Source organism: Anneissia japonica, unplaced genomic scaffold (genome assembly GCF_011630105.1).
Source record: "Anneissia japonica isolate Jap-2015-1 unplaced genomic scaffold, ASM1163010v1 scaffold640_len1575945_cov177, whole genome shotgun sequence".
Taxonomy (NCBI): Eukaryota; Metazoa; Echinodermata; class Crinoidea; order Comatulida; family Comatulidae; genus Anneissia; species Anneissia japonica.
This window is the reverse complement of record NW_022684376.1, coordinates 1340563-1358713: the sequence shown is the minus strand read 5'-3', so window position 1 is coordinate 1358713 and position 18151 is coordinate 1340563. Positions and strand designations below refer to the sequence as shown.

General features: G+C 35.2%; 1 protein-coding gene across 2 annotated transcripts in view; it reads right to left on the bottom strand.

Annotated features, from left to right (window-relative positions):
* The window catches only part of LOC117105811 (dynein heavy chain 12, axonemal-like), a 49631-nt gene that overhangs the window by 29685 nt on the left and 1795 nt on the right, over positions 1-18151 (bottom strand). For both annotated transcript variants that reach the window (XM_033247104.1, XM_033247113.1), the window contains exons 2-19: positions 17685-17972; positions 16567-16593; positions 14562-14751; positions 14129-14204; positions 12917-13271; positions 11746-12091; positions 11369-11460; positions 10745-10923; positions 9471-9732; positions 7451-7657; positions 6752-6873; positions 6064-6319; positions 4584-4769; positions 3558-3758; positions 2778-3094; positions 2148-2430; positions 914-1320; positions 241-529 (exon numbers count right to left, since the gene is read on the bottom strand). In XM_033247104.1, coding sequence (XP_033102995.1) covers positions 241-529; positions 914-1320; positions 2148-2430; positions 2778-3094; positions 3558-3758; positions 4584-4769; positions 6064-6319; positions 6752-6873; positions 7451-7657; positions 9471-9732; positions 10745-10923; positions 11369-11460; positions 11746-12091; positions 12917-13271; positions 14129-14204; positions 14562-14751; positions 16567-16593; positions 17685-17972 — 4083 coding nt within the window. The remainder of the gene's footprint in view (positions 1-240; positions 530-913; positions 1321-2147; positions 2431-2777; positions 3095-3557; positions 3759-4583; positions 4770-6063; positions 6320-6751; positions 6874-7450; positions 7658-9470; positions 9733-10744; positions 10924-11368; positions 11461-11745; positions 12092-12916; positions 13272-14128; positions 14205-14561; positions 14752-16566; positions 16594-17684; positions 17973-18151) is intronic.

The window sequence follows — 18151 nt, the reverse complement described above, 5'->3', positions numbered from 1 at the left end:
TACAAGACAGTAGAGACTGAGTAGTTTTTACAGCTCTTGTAGAGGGTCAAGCCAGGTACTCACTGTGCCCGATGGCCATCAGCCGCCGATCCTATAATGAACTCAATGTGACGATGCGCAAGCAATGGACCGTTTTTATTGACGATCCGTTCAGACTGCCTCCGGCAATTAGCAGACGGTGTTGCATCGTCTAACGCTTACAGGGAGCGGAGTTAGATTCGTCGTCACTCTGGTACCTACCTGTTGAGCCACGACAGACAAGACCTCCAACTCAATACGATTGAATTCATCAAAGCAGGCCCAGGCACCAGAACTAGCTAAACCTTTGAAAAACTTGCTCATTGCCAGGTAATCAAGACCATCGGAACAGTTGAACACAACACATTGCACTGCTAGGGCCTTTGCCAAATCTTTGGTTGTCTCAGTTTTGCCTGTACCTGCTGGGCCTTCTGGAGCACCCCCTAAGTTCAAGTGGTATGCTCCAACCAATGTTCGGTAGCATCTGTCTGTTAGCGGAGTGATAACCAATCTGGAAAAAGTGAGAAAGAGTATTCACATCTGGTTTATGTCAAATATTAATTGCTTCTACAGAAGGTATAAATGTGTTTTGAACCTAAATGATAATGAACGATGGAGATAATGATCGATACTTATGATGAAGACGATGATAATGAAGGTGGTTTTAAAAATAGTGATGATGATGAAGATGATCAACATAGTAATGGTGGTAATGATAATGGTGGTGATAATCACTGTTTCAATTATTTTTATTGTAATACTTATTAATGTAATTGTCTATATCAAATGTCATCATCATTGAAATTATTATCGTTTTTTTTATCATCATCAACATCATCATCTTCTGTATATCATATTAAATCAAATTGATAAGCCATCCAAAGTATAAACAAACCTGCCAGAGTTTCCTAGATATTCATAAGCATATTTGACTGTAGCATTGATAATGCAGACATCAACATTTGCTGACTGCCAGTAGTATCTCAGCTGTGCCAGCCAATTGAAGTCATTCTCTGACGCTACTCCCTTGTCCGCCATCTCTTCCACGACATCTCTGGCATGGACATCGATGGTGACCAGTGCACCTAGTGTTGTTCTCGTTTGCTTGGAGAGCTTGCCTCGGACAAGCTTGACAATATCGGCAAGCTGGCTCTGTAGTTTGGAGTAGTATTCACGAAGACCTTGAGGTCCTCCTCGAATGGCCTCATGAACTTCAATTGTCCAGTAGATTTGGGAAATGCAGAGTACAACTTGGCCTGGCCATTCTTGGACCCAATCTTCTCTTGCCTCTATAGCATATGCCTATAAAAAATAAATAAAAGCACTAGTAAATAAGAATCTTGCAGAAACATCTAACAATTTAATCGATATAGCACAAACTAAACAAATCAGTAGTGATGTTGTTAGTCTATGAGTGAGATACTTACCTGGATAAAGTGATAAATGCTTAAGTTTCCTTTTGAACTTACCACTCGAGCATAAAAGGAAAATAATGGACTCGCCCTAGCTCGCCTATATACGCCCTGCGTGAATAAACAATATCTTTGTTGACTTCAAGTCTATAACAGATCTCAGCGAGGGACGAGGGAGGGCATTTATCCATGTAAGTATCTCACTCATAGACTAAAAACATCACTACTGATTTGTGAAAACTAAACAAATCAGTAGAGATGTTGTTAGTTTATTTTTGTGAATACTTACCTGGATAAACCAATAAATGCCAGATTAGCACCAGCAAACGGTGGAGGGCGAGATCAATCACGAATGAAGGTACATACCTATAGCGAAGGACGAAGAACTGCCTCAGATACTGAAGCCTCGGAGGCAAGAACATCCTTCAAGTAGAAGGAGGAGAAAGTTGTGTCTGAACGCCACCATGCTGCTTAAAGAACATCCGGTAGTGGAACCCCACGTAACAAAGCCCAAAACGCAACAGAGCTGCGAACTTCATGCATATGGGCAGGGGGGCGGCGTACAGTATGAGAAGATGCGTAGGCCAACTACAGGTAAGTATTCATGAAATAGACCTAATTATTAATAAAAATTCAGAACTCTGGAGCAGAAATGATGTTACTGACTTGCTTATCCAACATCTAAATAAAATGATAAATATAATCAGGCATCTATACCTCATGAGACAACTCTATGACATCTCTGACACTGATCATCATGATGTCTTGCACCTGTAGTAACCACTTCTCTACGGCACCTCTGGCTTCTGAGGTGGATATAACTTGGCTTAGTTTCACCCTTTCACCCTCACTACTGAACATTGATAGGATATCGAGAGATGGCGTGAACTCCAGCTTTGCTATGCCTTCAAAGCACTTCTTAAGATGAGGCTGGACTCGTGTTGGATCCTTGGTCTCTGACAAGATCTCCAACATTTCATCATTCGATAAGAAAAAGAATCTGAAAACACAATAAAATGTTTGACTATGACCAAAAGTGCAGAAAGTCTGAAAGCATTGGAACATATTTGCTTGTTTCGAAACTAATATTGATCTTTGGCTGATCCTTCAGCAAACCTAGCCTAGAGTAAGTCGGAGACCTAAGTAAGGCATGCATGAAATGACGTGATTGTGTGGGTGCCTATCATAGATGCCAATCTACGAATATTTGTATTATAATGATAAGAATAACATAATCCTTTTTATCCATTCGTCTAAAACCTTGAACTGTTAGATTGCATAGAAAGGTGGGTGTAGCACAGGTCTACTTAGATTGTCTCTACACCCGATTTGATGTCAATCACTAACCTTGGGAAGAACAATCTCTTCTTTTCCAGGTAGGCATTGAGACCTTTCAGGATTCTATCCAGCAAATTATTACTGTCCTGTAGTTTCTCCAGCATACCTCCCAGAGAGGTAGCATTCAGTACTTTGGGGTCTTTACTGGTGTGCTTCATGATGTCCTTCCAGTTGCGGTCCACAGTCTGAAAGAGCCTGCCCTCTTCAGGCATCTGCTGCATGATGTCCTCAGAACTAAAGATAGGCTCCAGGTACAGCCACTGAGCTTGTACTTTCAACCATTCATCAATTGTTTCTTGTACTCGGAGTAGCCTTTCTTCCCATTCCTTAATAAAGTTAAGAATGATATTAGCAATCATTTTACTAAATCCTAAATCTATGAGAGTATACCTTGGCTTGATAGATCATTTGGTAAAGAATTTAAAAGTAATCAGAGGGTATTGAGTTCGAGCCTTGATTGGGAAACATGTTCTCCTCAAAATATATATCATTAAGTTGAAGTGGTTTTCAATAACAAAATTACTATCATCTGAATTACCTATCATTTGTATTCTAAAATATTCTAAGCAAAGAAATGTGTCCAAATGGAAAAAATCCATTTTCTCAACAATCTATTATTTTCTTTATAAGAAAAAATTATTTCATCACTAAAAAATGGAACAAGTAAATAAAATAGCAGAATTATAATAGAAAAATAAATAGAAGAGCAAGTAACAAAACTTTTTGGGAAAACTAAATTCCTGAGGACCAGTCAAAAAGGAGCAGAGCACTTCAAAAATGGAAAATTACCTTGATTTCCCTTTCAAATGGTTTGATAAACGGTGAACCTCGCATTGTCTGAGTCTTTACGATCTGATCATCAAGCATTGTTTGGATGTCATCAACAGATGCCAAGATGTTGATTCCTGTATCTCTGTATGTTGTCAGATTGAAGGACACTGATTCCCACTCTTCATTCATCTTCTGCATTGCTCTTTCCAATGAATATTCCTAAAATATTTACATGATACTTTAAAATTGTACTAAACATCTAAAGTGCTATTATATTGGTTTTAAAATACGTCATACTTTTAAACACTAACTAATCAATATTTTTCAATACTTCCTTCAAAAAGATTTAAAAAGCCAAGTTGAAAGAGTGCGGCTGTTCCAAGGCAAAACAACGTAACTTAACAAAAATATAATAAGAGTACATTGGATTGCCTTGGGACAGCAGTGCGGGTAGGTCAACTTTTGGAAATCTTTATCTTTATTATATTTCAATTCGCATCCAACAATGGGAAGCCCCGTTTAAAGAACGGAAACATAAAACAAGCACTTTATATCTAGATGTGCCTGCTGATCATAATAAATGAGATTTATAAAGAATATTAAAAAAAAAAACATAATTATTTTTATATTATATCGTATCATATCATTTAGTTTGTCTTCATAACAGATAAACAACAATAAGAAAGAAAAACAGGAAAGAAACAATTCTAGCGAACACCAGATGGGACTGCTCAAAAGTGGCGTTAAGTTTACTCTCTGTGAGCTCTGCAAAGTGCTGCTAGCATCAAAATAATATAAACAATAATAAAAAACTTAAAGACAAAATAAGTTGTTTCAAGTTAAAATATAATATTTCATCGATAAATTAGAACTTCATCTATACGTTTAAAATTTGTTTATATTACAATTTTTAAATCTCTACAAAGTGGTTTTTAAGTCGATTAGAAAATATGTTTAAGTTGAGCTGAAAATGAGTTCGTCTCTTATTTCTTTGGCAAAGTATCCCAGATATATATTTTCTCAGTAAGTTCAAGTTTTTTATACCTTGGTAGCACCTGCACTGATCGATTCAAATTCCTCCATGAAGGATCCAAGATTCTTCTTCAGAACCTTTCGCAGTGTAGTGCCGGAGTCTGGTGTGAGATCAAATCCAGCAATACTAGACATCTTGTCCCAATGTCTTTGTCTGATGCCAGGATTACAAAGAATTGAAACTGTAGGAATGTAATCCTAAAAGAGAGATCAAATAAGTATATAAGTATATATTGTAACTTAAATTAAGAATTGTAAAGCGCCTAGAGGGATCTGTGATCTGTTAGGCGCTATATAAATATGGTATTATTATTATTATTATTATTATTATTATTATTATTATTATTATTGTATAAGAAAAATTAGTAGGCACACCATTAGCACTTGTTCCGACATACTTTTGGGGATGACATATACAATGGTTACACAAAATTATACATTTTAGGACTAAAGCCCTGTTCAGACTATCAAATGTTATTTGACAAGAACATGTGACATGCCTAAATATGGTCTTGATGACATCACATCATGACCATATATAGGCACATCATGACTATATATGGGCATACAACAGTTTTTTGTCACAGAAAATTTGATAATCTGGAAAGAACTTTATGCTTATGGTCGACTCACGGTTAACAGACATAAAGACTATCCATCAATCAATGGATTTATAAGGTGCATAATACAGCTGTCTCTATGCTAGATTCTAAAACCATGGTGCTTATAAAGGGGACATCAAACTTATATTTAATTATACAGCAGACAATGAAACCAATGTCTGAATTTCATAAATGTTACTACAGTATTGGGCATCAGCATTATAGTCTGTTCTGTAAACTACTGTATATACCAAGCATGGTTTTAATTTATTTTGCTTCTATGAAATTCATGTACAGTGTATGTACTGTACTATCTCGAAAAAGAAGCCTATGCTATCTTGAAAAGAAGCCCCTGGGCTTTTTTTCAAGGCTAATTTTGCAAACTGAAGAGGTGGGCTTCAATTCAAGATGGGTTTCTTCTCAAGATTAAGCCCATTGGGCTTCAATTCAAGGTTTTACAGTATGTTTGATTTTACACCTTTGGATGGATGGATGGAAGATGAACGGATGAGTTCATTCGGTGTGAACACCAAGGATAACCCACGAAAGCCTGAAGAAGACTTATTTCCCATGGGTTCTTCTGGTGGTGATTGGGCAGTACACCAGGAACAATCCCCTACTCTTTTCCCATTGAATGTACTGCATTCTTTAACATGCACATGGGCAATAATGCACCCAGGACCAATCAGCTTAAACGTCCAATCCCAAAGACAGTGCGCTATCATAACTTGGATTTCAGCCCTCCATCTGAAATACAAGGAGAGAGCACTGACCTCCACTATTCAGTACACAGTGGCTACCACCTTCCCTCCCTTACGGGGTACTTGGAGTGTGAGATCTAGGGCCTTGTTAAAATAAACCACTTGAACTTTCTATACAGTTGCTCTCACCTTAAACTCAGCAATCTGATCTTGAACAATCTTGCAAACTTTGATGGCTGCCATACCTTCCTCTTGAGGTTGGTCCTTCTGTTCGGCATCATCTATTCGTTTCTTTTTCTTTGGTGCATTCTTTTCTTTTTCAGCATCCTCTTTTTTCTTCTGATTTACAAACACTTTAGTTATCTTGTAGATGTCTCTTGCAAACTCATCCACTTCCTCCTGAATGGATTCTGATTCAAGTTCAAGGAAAGCACCATCCATCCATCTAAAAAAAATAAATATCATAAACTTTCGTAAGATTTAAGTATAAATATAGAAGGGAAATTTATAAGGAAATGTGGAAATATCAATAGAGTACATTGCACAGGAACATTTTGACTTCAGCAGAAAAATTTCTGTCATAATTGTCATGTCATAACCGAACGCCCGATCGGTTAGCGCTAACCATTAGCGGTATCCGAATACTGTTAATTGTTAGCAAGCGCAATCGGTTAGCAAGTTGAGTGCGTTTCTATCATCAACCAATCACACGTACGTGTTTACAATTTCCAGTGTCTTATTGGCCAGTGATTCGATCATTATATTCTAGGTATCCGGATCGGGAGTTTCTCGTATGTACACACAGCAGCTAACGGTTAGCAGGATCTGGATCCTGTGGGAACATAGCCTAAGATAAATAATAGATAAATCTGCTCACTTCTTGTCCGCCCTCTGCCACTTGACAACCAATGAGAAGAGTTTCTTGAATGGTTCAATTGCTGTGGTGATCTCCTCAATCTCAGGGTATGTCGTCAGATCCCACTTGAATAGCGCCTCCTCCTATGAATGCCAAAAACAATAATTCAGTTTAATAATTAATGACGTGTTATTCAAGTTTGATTACCCTTTAGTAACATAACAGATAATACACATAAAATATCCTCATCCATATAAACAATGTGTAAACAAATACAAATTAGGAAACTCTTGTTAATGTTATTGCAACTTTAATATTTGATTGTATAATAATTATGTTTCTACCCAACGCTATTAATTTGGCAGGACTTGAATCATCGCAGAAAGTTTAACTACTAGTAACGTAATTATAATACTACATCTTACCAAGTAAAATGTATCTTATAATATATCTATGCCCTTCACATTGTTACATTGCGATTTCAGTGCTAAGGTCATGAAAAAGTTCAAAAATATATACAGATCTCTAACAATTTAAGACCCCTCAAACTTCTCTGCTGCCCCAAAAGTGGTCTTTTATTGAAGGGAAACTTCTATAACATATTTTAATGATGTATTAGATATCTTGAAAAATTACTTAATGTACCACAAAAGGCAATAAGTTATTTATGCAACTAACAAACAACAAGAATAAAAACAAATTAAATCGTTTATACCGTACCTTATTAACCCAGTTAATGGTTTCCTGAGATTCAGCAAGTCTCTTTTGAACAGCGCGTATATCATTAACATACTGCACCATCATATCCATTTCACCGTACTCAGAAAACTCCGCAACCCTCTTGCGAATCTTCTCAAGTTCCAACATGCACTTCTCTCTCTGTTCGAGGACATAACTCTCGCCTTTCTTCTTTGAGGCATCAACAAGCTGGAAAAATAGAAAATAGAAAAAAAAAGACATTTTAAAAATTATCAAATTGAAAGTTGTTTATAACACAAATGAAAAGAGAAAGAATAGTAGGGATAATTTTTAAACTGAAGTAAAGGATTTATTATAGAGAGACTTTAAAGATGCGAATGCGAATGAAAACAACTAAAGTAGTAAATTCACATTCAATTCACTCACAGGACTGACAGCTGTGTAGTGTACATTGTACAATGTAGCTATGCTCAGCAGACTATAGTTACATAAACAGTATGTTTGCTTTCAGTAATAGTTAATGCAATTGTTATCCATAGCATTTCAAAGCCTAATAGTAATAAACAGACATGTTTGTCTCATATATAATTTACACAATTATGAGCTTGCGATGTCCATCATGTTTTGGTAGTAAAGATAAAGTGTCAGCAAGTCTAGCTGATCCATTTGTTTCTCAATAAGACAGTTCCATAAAACCTACTCTCACAGATTATTATTGTTTTAATGATGTTCAGGTTTTTTTCCTATTAAAATAATCTTATATATTACAGCACAAATCCTGTACATTTTTCATATCGTTGTCCTTTGTGCTGGAACTGATGTGCTATTTTTTTTCATATTTTTATGGTTTTTTTTTAATTCTTACCTTGGTTTGAAATTTTAATTGTGGTGAAAAGAAAATCTTTCATTGCATTACTGATATATTAATAGCAAGGAAACTGGGAAAAAATCAAACAGACTTACATTCATAGGCATACATCTTCTAATAGAAAAATTGACAAATGTGTTGACATTTCCTGAGAAACATATTACCAACTTCAATCACCACTAGGCTAGAGGTGTTTCTGCAAATTTTCTGCACACCAAAGTTACTATCATGTGCTTCTAAGCAAGAAGGTATACCTCCTTGTTCTAAGTAACTGTAAACAGTTACTTGCCAACCTCAAAATGAGGATTAAACAAATTTCCTAATCCACAGTAGTTGTTAACTTGTGCAGCAGCAATTGTTTATGTACCATTAATCATAAGGGACTGTTAAGGGTTATTGATTAGTTGGTTGACATTCTTCTCAGGAGTTTGTTTTGGATACAACTCTTTACTGCATCCTACAGAAGGTCTATTTTACATTCTTTTTATTACTTCTGACGTCTGAGCATGGAGGTGCTTTGATGGTCAGACAGTGCTTTTAGTTTGTAATTAAAGAGTAAAAGTCTACCAGCCTCGTCAATCATCAGTAACTGTACTTTCCACTGTAGAATCGTTTTGATCGTTAATAAACAAAACACAGTGGATGTTAACTTACTGTGAGCTGTACTTTAATGTATTTACAAAAAAACATAGTATTTGTGTAGTGCTCATTGATTGTAAGTTTCAATTTTAATAGGTTATCTTTTTTTTTTTTTTTAATGGATGAATGAACCATAAGTGCCCCCAATTTAAAGGGGCATTGTCAAAACAACTCATGTGACAGGTACATGCAAATAAATAATAATTTTTATTTGTAAAATGGGCTGTACAGCAGCAGTTGTTTATGTACCATAAACCATAAGACACTGGGTTAATTTATTGGACAGGTTATCAATCAATCAATCAAACTATTATTGTGGAAACACTAGTCGATACAACAGAAAAATCAACCCTGACCAGTAAACAAAGAGTCATCGCACGGTCTCCATCATTCTATGATGGAGTCTTGATGATTGATGACTTAAAACAGACACTACAACACATGAAATCAGTTCATTGGTTAGTTATATTATCTAATGTGGGATGTACACCTAATTGAATTTAAATGTAATCAATATATATTTCTCAGTCTCACCTCATCATTTTTATCAAATATAGGCTGTATCTCACGGGGCCAAAGCAGTACGGTAGCGTTTAGCTCCATATGTTCAGGCGTGAAGAAGTACACGTCGAGTAGATAGTTCATGCGCCGCTTCGTTTCTTGTATGCGTTCATTGAGACCCTTAATACCCTCAACGCGAGCTTTCTCAATGTAAGCTATCATGTTGATCATTTCCTCTGAGTCTTCAGGAATTTTGAGGGCTCTGTCTCTGATGCATTCAAACTCCTGACAAATACTGGAAAATGAATTTAGAAATGTTCATTTGATGGTGGGACTTATGAATACTAGCTAGTGATGAAAGGTTGAGTGACAAAAATTGATGATCAGTCAATCAATTTAATTTAAAGAAATTATAAATTAACCATATTTTACTTAATAATGTCATTGTTTAGCTGCCTAGATTGTTTTTTTGACTAATTTATATTTTTCATTCTCTATAATGGTAATTGTTTAATAACACTGAATAAGTATTATACATCTCCGCCTTGCTTTTAAAATGTACAGTAAGTTTGATTTATTTAATTTCATAAATGTATATTTGCAAATCATCATTATTATATTATTGTCTTAATATTACTTTTTTGTCACGCGTAACTATAACTTTTTATTAATTTTTATGTATTTTAATATATACAGTACTGCTTTTATATATATATACCTATTTTTAACAATTTTATGGTTTGCCAACAACGAAATAATATCTTGTATTGCATTTTTACTTCATTCTGTTATGCTTTGCTTTTTAATGAGATATTTTATTTATATTATTATTGTATAATTTAATTATTGTCTGTATATATACTGTCGAGAGACAGAGTGTTTTTCATACTATAGTTAATCCTAGCCAACTTATGTTATATAATATCTCAAGTATTTGTTGTTAAATGTCCTTTAATTGTATTGTATTCATTTATTTATGTTATTGGCTGAATAAAGAATGAATGAATGAATGAATGAAACACTTCTATTATCACTATCACTTTTTATGTTATTACTATTACTGTTATTCCTGATCAATATCACTGTGTTGTCAATATTACCTCTCACCAACTCACTGATGCACAAAGGATGACATTGTAATTCAAAAAGCATTATCAAAACCATTCACGCCAGCAGCCAAAAAAGCTTTGCAAAAGATTTAATTACCTTTGATTATAAATAAATACTAAAACTGAAGCCAGATAAAATTAATTGTTGCCATTGTTGTAATCATTTTTCATAATATTAATCAATGAATTTATTCATACCTCTCGTTTTCTTTCCTGTGGTTGCTTGCGACTTGATCTAGCAGCATTGAAGCATACCCACGTGCTTTGTCAGCGAGCCCTTTCTTTAAATCTTCGCAATCTAGCCTGATCATATCAAAGCGAATAATGCTATCCAGATTCATAATTTTCCGAGCAATTTGTTGAAACTCCTCAATCATCTAAAACAAAAGAATATTGATTTAATTCATACATTTATGCAACTGGGATGGGTGACTTCTAAAAGAGGCAGGTCATTCTCTTAAATGTAAAGTCGGGAATGTTCTCTTTTTTGGCAGCATATTTAAGGGGGGGGGGGGGGGGGGGGGGTAGGTAGCAAATCCTTCAGGAATTTAGGATATATTGCATGAAAGTGGGTGAAGTAGAGTGGTGGGTGCAGAGTGCCAGAGATATGACAGAGAAACAGTCCAATACTCATGTAGTGGAATGAACTTTTCTATATATAGCTAAATAGATATGAAAATTATTGGTGTTTATCCCAAGATCAAAACAACGTTAGGATAAAATAAATATAAGCAAATAATATACCCCCATTCATGACCCTTCCTTCAAAGTTATACTCATAAATGGAATGGAACTATCAGATTAAAGTAGAGCAGAACTTACTTCACAAGATTCTTCAAATGTGTGTTCCTCAGAAAGAAAGTTTTGCACTCTATCCAGCGCCTCTCCATTGCACAGGAAGTTGTACTTGGCCACTAGGGGAATAAAAGACGTAATTCTTGAATGGAACGTACTAATAGCTATGCTTAGCAAATCACTTACACATGAACACTAATTTAAAAACAAATAAATTTATTAAATTATAAAGACAGTTAATTAAAATTTCTTAATCATGTGTAGTGTGGAAGTGATTTGATAATTTAACTTTTGGTGTATTATAAATTACAAATAGGTATCCTGAATATTTTAAAGTTTGATATTCATAATATCTATCTAAGTATGGTAAATCAAATTTCACATTAATAAGGCAAATAACTTACTGTATGAATCCAACTCTTCTGTTGGGCCCTCAAAATTTGCCTTGCAGGCTTCTTTCAACGTCTTTCTGGCCCATGTGATCACATGATCGGCTATGGTAATATCAATACTAGACAATTCGTTTGTGCCTGACAACCAAGACTGAACTGTTGGTACATTCTGCATCGTCTTCGTCAACTGCTCGACAACAAACAACACACACTCCTCCAAGTCTGAGTAGTATGGATAAAACTCCATTTTGTCGCTGTCAAATGTAAGTTCCATCTTGAACATCGGTAACTGGAGGGTGTTGTCAGGTTCAAATAGTTTGACCCAAGCCTCAATCGAGCGAACTATCAGGTCTTTCAGCTGCAAAAGTCAACAGATTACACAAATTAAAAGTGATGTATGTTTGTGAGTTAAATACTTAACTGGATAAAATGCAAAGTTTTCCACTGCAGACTTACCCTAAAATAAATAATGCAACTTTCTCCCCCAGAGTGGTATTAATACAGTGATAATAGATATTCCATACGTAAGCATCCATATTTCAATTATTCCTTGTCAGAAATTCAGGTGAAGTTTAGTAATTTATACAAATAAACATGGTTTGATGCTAAATAGTGAATTCTACTTCCTGAGGTACTGGATGATTGGAAATACCTCCCGAGAAGGTAGTTCCAATCATTCAACAAGGGCTGGGGAGGATGCAGGGGGGTGCAACGGTGAGATCGCACCCCACGAAACTTGTATTAAAGAAAATGATTGTTGTATTGTATTGTTGATATATTATTTTTATAATTAAAAATATAGTACTGGTAAGACCTTAAAGTCCATATTCAAAAAAATTTTCACATCTCAGCCCCAACCATGGTGGGGCTGAGGTGGTGTGCATTTCCACGCACACCCTACCACCAAATCCTGCATCCACCCCAGAAGAGATGTAGACGCTTTACGAAAATTAAAACATTGTATTTGTTTTACTGTAAGCCCTTTCGAACAATTACACAGTTCTCATACAGTTCATAGATGTGTGGCAGTCAATTTTGGGTAGTACTTTCTCCGCATATGCCTAGATTTGGTCCAAGCACAGAAGGAGTAGAAACTACCGCACCACTTACAGAGTGGAACTAACCAATGAAATGCTGTTATCACCTAATTAATATTTACGAGGTATAGTAATAGTAAACTGACCTGATTGGATATAAGAGTTGACACACTTGCATAGAAGGACTCAAGACTATCTGGCATTATATCTACAAAGTCTTTTTTATTCACAAACACATTCAGAACATCCGGCCACCAGCTGTGCATTAGTTTCTCTTCCATCTTCTCACACTCCAGAATGGCGTCATTCTTTAAGTGTTCGATCTCGACTGGTCCTTGGGCTCTGGCACCGGACAAGTCCACTAAAAGGAGCTTGCCCAACGACGCCTGGCAGATCTGGAGCACGTGTTGCATGGATGGATGTGTGATATGCAAATTTAATTTGATTTGTTCTACTGCTTCTACAAAGTCATCATGCCATGGGCTTGAATAATCAAGATTACTGAAAAAGAAAAACGATATATATTAAGTCCTAGGAGACTCTTGCGGAAGACTGGGAACCCCTGCCCTTCAGCAGAAATGCGAAGAGAGCAGTAATGGAGGGTCGTACGTACAGGTAGCTATATTATATCAGGCCTCGAATTTGGGGATTTTATGGGCAAGGCCAAATGGCCTCCGGTAGGATATGATTTTGGCCAAATGGAAAGGCACCTAGGCCAAAATTTCAAATATAAAAGAGCACCAGATCAAAATTTGATTTAGCCTCAGTACTAATCTCTCGCGAGTGCCTTGATTTGTAGCCAGGCTAGGCCTAGCCAAGCAATCGTTGCCAATGGTAAAATGACTTTGTTTAGAGTATTAACTATTAATTATCGATTCAATGTTAGAATATACTCTAAACTGGCCGTCATCAACTAGTTTAGCCGAGTGTCAACCAATTAGGTTAATTTCACACGCTTGAGTTGCGACGATGTCACATCGCCCAAAGCTAGCTGCACAGCAAGCACATTTTTACAACTGCATGATGCATACGCACACAACGGTAACCACAAAAACAGTTTGTATCAACACACATGGTAATTCTCTCATGTTCTGTCACTGCAACCTTATCTATGCCTAGGCGACCTACGTTTTTGGCTTTCGTGTTCTCTTTCAAGATTTGAACGTTCTTATTTAGATTTATTTTATGTGTCAAACGATTTATAATAAACGTCATGAGGGCACCGAGGCCAAGGCTGCAAAAGGGCAGGCAAGTAGTGGCCGTCATCGTGCTTCATTTTCAGGGGTACCAAGGCCAACTGGGAGGGCACTGTCGGCAATGGCCGCAGTAAAATTCGAGGCCTGTTATATATTACTTACACTGGTTCACTTGGTGCAGGACCTGTTGTTACACCTTCTAGACCTTTGACTTCTGGCTTTACAAGCACATGTTGAACTATAAAAATAATATAGAAACAAGAGTATTTAATTACAATGAACAGAAAACATAAGGCAATACAAAAACTAATTCATTCCATCGGAAAACAACAAACACAAGCACTACAAGGAAAGAGAGGGCCGGTGAGGAATGTGATTTTAAGACCAATGTTGCCTAGATGAAGTGAAAAAAAAAAAAGTGCACAAAAATAATATTGTACTGTATAAGAATATTCCATGTTGGAACTCAGAACCTTACTGTGGTAGTGTTTTTACGATTTGAGTTTTAATCGATTATCTTAAAAAACATAGATTGTTGTTGTAAGAATCTAGGCCTACTTAAAACATAGCTTACCGAAAGGTTAATAAAACTTACCCATAGCTTTCTTCATGCTGTTAGCATAGTCATTCTTAACCTCATTAAACAGCTCCTCAATATATTCTTGTATTTCTTTACCAGTTCTTAGGTGTGCTGGAACTAGGTTTAATATCGACTCGAACCAATGCTTTTCCATTGGAACTATCGGGCTGCTTTCTACGCATTCTTTCAGAAAGAGGTAATTTTGCTAAAAAGACAGTGAAGACAAAATGCATATTATGAATGATGACTTGATCGCCACTATTACACAGATGTTTTAAATGCTGTTCAAAGTTATAATACAAAACCATAAGCACATACAGTACATGCATGATAAGTAGGTAAAACCACACAAATCAGAAGTGATGTTGTTGGTCTATGAGTGAGATATTTACCCGGATGAACCAATTATACGATTACATAAAAACGCTGATGTGTTATATACACTTGGATTAAACAATTCCATTACTTTCCGCAGGTAAGTTCAATTAGGAATGTGGCTTATATATCGGTTCAACCAGTCAAGTATTTACAAAATAGACAAAGGGATTATGTTCTATATTTAAATAGCATATTTAATAGAGTCAGAGCAAGAAAATTAATATTAATTAATTGAAAAATGAAAAAAAAAGAGGGGTGCCATAAAAGGAAACAACACAGTGTGGGTGTAGAACATTCAAAAAGTATAACAAAAGTATAAAAAAAAATAAATAATAATAAGAAATATAAAAATGAATAAAAGAAATTTATAATATATTTATAAATATAAATATAAATAATAATAAATTAAATTTACAAATAAACAAAATTAAAAAACAAAATAATATGACTAAATAAATAAAGAAATGAAGAAATAAACAAAATGAAGGAAATAAATGAAAGAAAACAAAAATGAAATGGAAGGAAGAAAGAAACAGCAGGCCTGCACACACACAAATATCAACTGGCATGGTTTTAAAGCATATTTTAATGTAAACAAGTTTGAGAGCATTACACTTTACTAGAAAGTTGTTAGTTTGTCAACTGAAAAAAAGTAATCCACGGGAAGGAAGTCAAGAAAATATCTAAATAAAGGCAACAAAGAAGGGGAAGGATATTATCAAAGCAGTAGGCAACCACAGCAGGTAATTGTAGCAGTGGTGATGGTATCATCATAAAACACCTTCCACAGAAAGAAGTGCCGCTACAGAAATAAACTAGACAGAAAGAGGTGCAAATAAGCTACCAGAACCTGTGTCATAGCCAAGTGAAAAAAAACCACACATGGATAGAAAACCTACCGGTTTGAAAAAATTACAGCTATTACAGGTTAATAATAATTAAATTACCGTATTCATTCAAATAAACGCCCTAGGGCGTTTTGTTCAGGAGGATTTTTGTGGGGGCGTTTATTCAAGGGAGGTGTTTACTTTTTTGGATGTAAAATGGATACAGGTAAATAAACGTCCCTTAAATTTACTGCAAATTTTGACCTACAACACATAATTAGAGTCAAACTGTGTTATTATATGATCATAAAGCCTTATTGATCCCAACCATAGAAAAAATATAATTTTACTGAAGTAGAACATTAATAGAATGTGTTGACAATGATGTTGCTTCTATTTAGTTTTGTTTACTGTAATTTAGGAGGTTTATTCTAATATGAGGTTGTTCTGGAGGGGCGTTTATTCGAGGGGGCATTTATTCAAAGCAGGGCATTATTTGTAATAAATATGGTAATACAAATCACGATTATATTAAATTTGAATGTTTAAATGATAAAATATTTTCACCATGTCTTTAATATCAACCAATCATAATAAAAAGCATGATCCAATAAATACAATGAAATTAATTACAAGCCACTTTGAAAATTAAATAAAAGATAAATAAAATTACTGTACTATAATTTCAGTAAATGAATCATAATTTTAATGTGAATGGTACACAGGCTGTAATTTTCTCCCCAGCAGTAATGTGCATTTATAGAAGGATAAGGGAAGTTGTGACACATCAAATCTGATTTCTTGCAAATACTCACCCGTAACATTCGATCGTTACCCATCATCTGTGAAGCACATGGGTAAATTAAAAGACTTTGTCATAATTGTTAGCACATCAAATGAAGAAATATTTTACACACAAGCATTCAGCATGCGTGTGCACTTCTTCAGCTGAATTTAAGTGTACTGTCTACACTAATACTGTACAGCACACTAATTCCGAATTAGTATATTAATGTAACTTTTTTTTTTTTTATAAGAACCAGTAAACTTTTGCCCAGGCTCAGTGTTCTTATTTTTTGGCCGATTTCAGGCTCAAAATGTTCTTATTTTAAAAAGGTTCCACACCTTTTAAACAAAAAAATATTTAATTACGGCAGTATGCACTGTACTGGAATGTAAAGTGACCCCACAAAAAATGGCCCCCAAGTCAGATAGGTACACCTACTGTACTGTATTATAGAGGGTATTATAGTCACATCTACTGCACATAATGTACAGATATAAAATTTTGGTTTTAAAAATATAAACCTCATTTGAAATTTTACCTCAGCCTCAATTTGTTCTTATTTTGTTCTTAATTTTTAAGCAATTTCAGCCTCAGTGTTCTTATAAAATGTGTTCTTATAAAAAAAAAAAAGAGTGTACTGTCTACAATAATACAATCGTTATTAGTGTAGACAGTCTACAGTAAAACCCAATTCACATGAAAGAAATGTACCAACTATTAAGAAATTGTACCAAGGATTCCCAAGCAAGGATATTTTGGTTGTGAGAATGACCCTAAGTGTAGGAATACAAAGAATATCTCAGTTAAAAAACAGACATCAATAAGATATTTAGCAAATATCTGTGCGCATGATAATATAGTGCAGACTATCTCCCACTTTGAACATCGCGTGTATCTTCATTGTCTGCGTATCAAATGCACCAAATTTTTAACAAGGTTTGTCGTGTGAAAACGATGAATCTTGGTAGGAAAATATTGGAACGATAAGTTAATATTTAGTAAATTTTCTGTTGCGAGTGCAAATTGGGGTTAAAACCTGTGTTTTAATAAATATTTGAATTGGTCTCTAGAATCTCCTGATTGTTCTTTAATGCATCAAACAAATTATGAGTATATTAAGTTTTTTTCTATTATTGGGATACTCACCGAGTCTGGGTATGAAGGATGCTCCGTCTTCACAGGTGCCTTTCGGTTTATCTCTTCAATTTCTTCATATGCCTTAGCGGCATTGCCATAGAGAACGTTAGTGAGTAAGCTTTGCATCTCTCTAGAACGACGGTATGTCATTAACTTGCTTTTGCTATAGTCCTTCGTGCTGCTGGATAGCATGCTGGCAGGGGTGTTGATAGGCGGCAGTCTGGGAATCTTTCCTGAAGGCAGGCCATTGCGGGAGGAGGCTGCGGCTGACCTTGTACTTTTGGCTTTTGACGACATCTAAGAAGGAAAATATAATGAAAAACTTACCATACTTGTTTAAAAATCAATACACATTATTAAAGTATGAAATTATATATTTTATTTATTTATTTATTTTTTTAAAATTTATTCCGGATAAAAATGCTCAAAATACAATTCAAGATTCAAATAAAGAGGCTGCACTACAGTATGAAGTC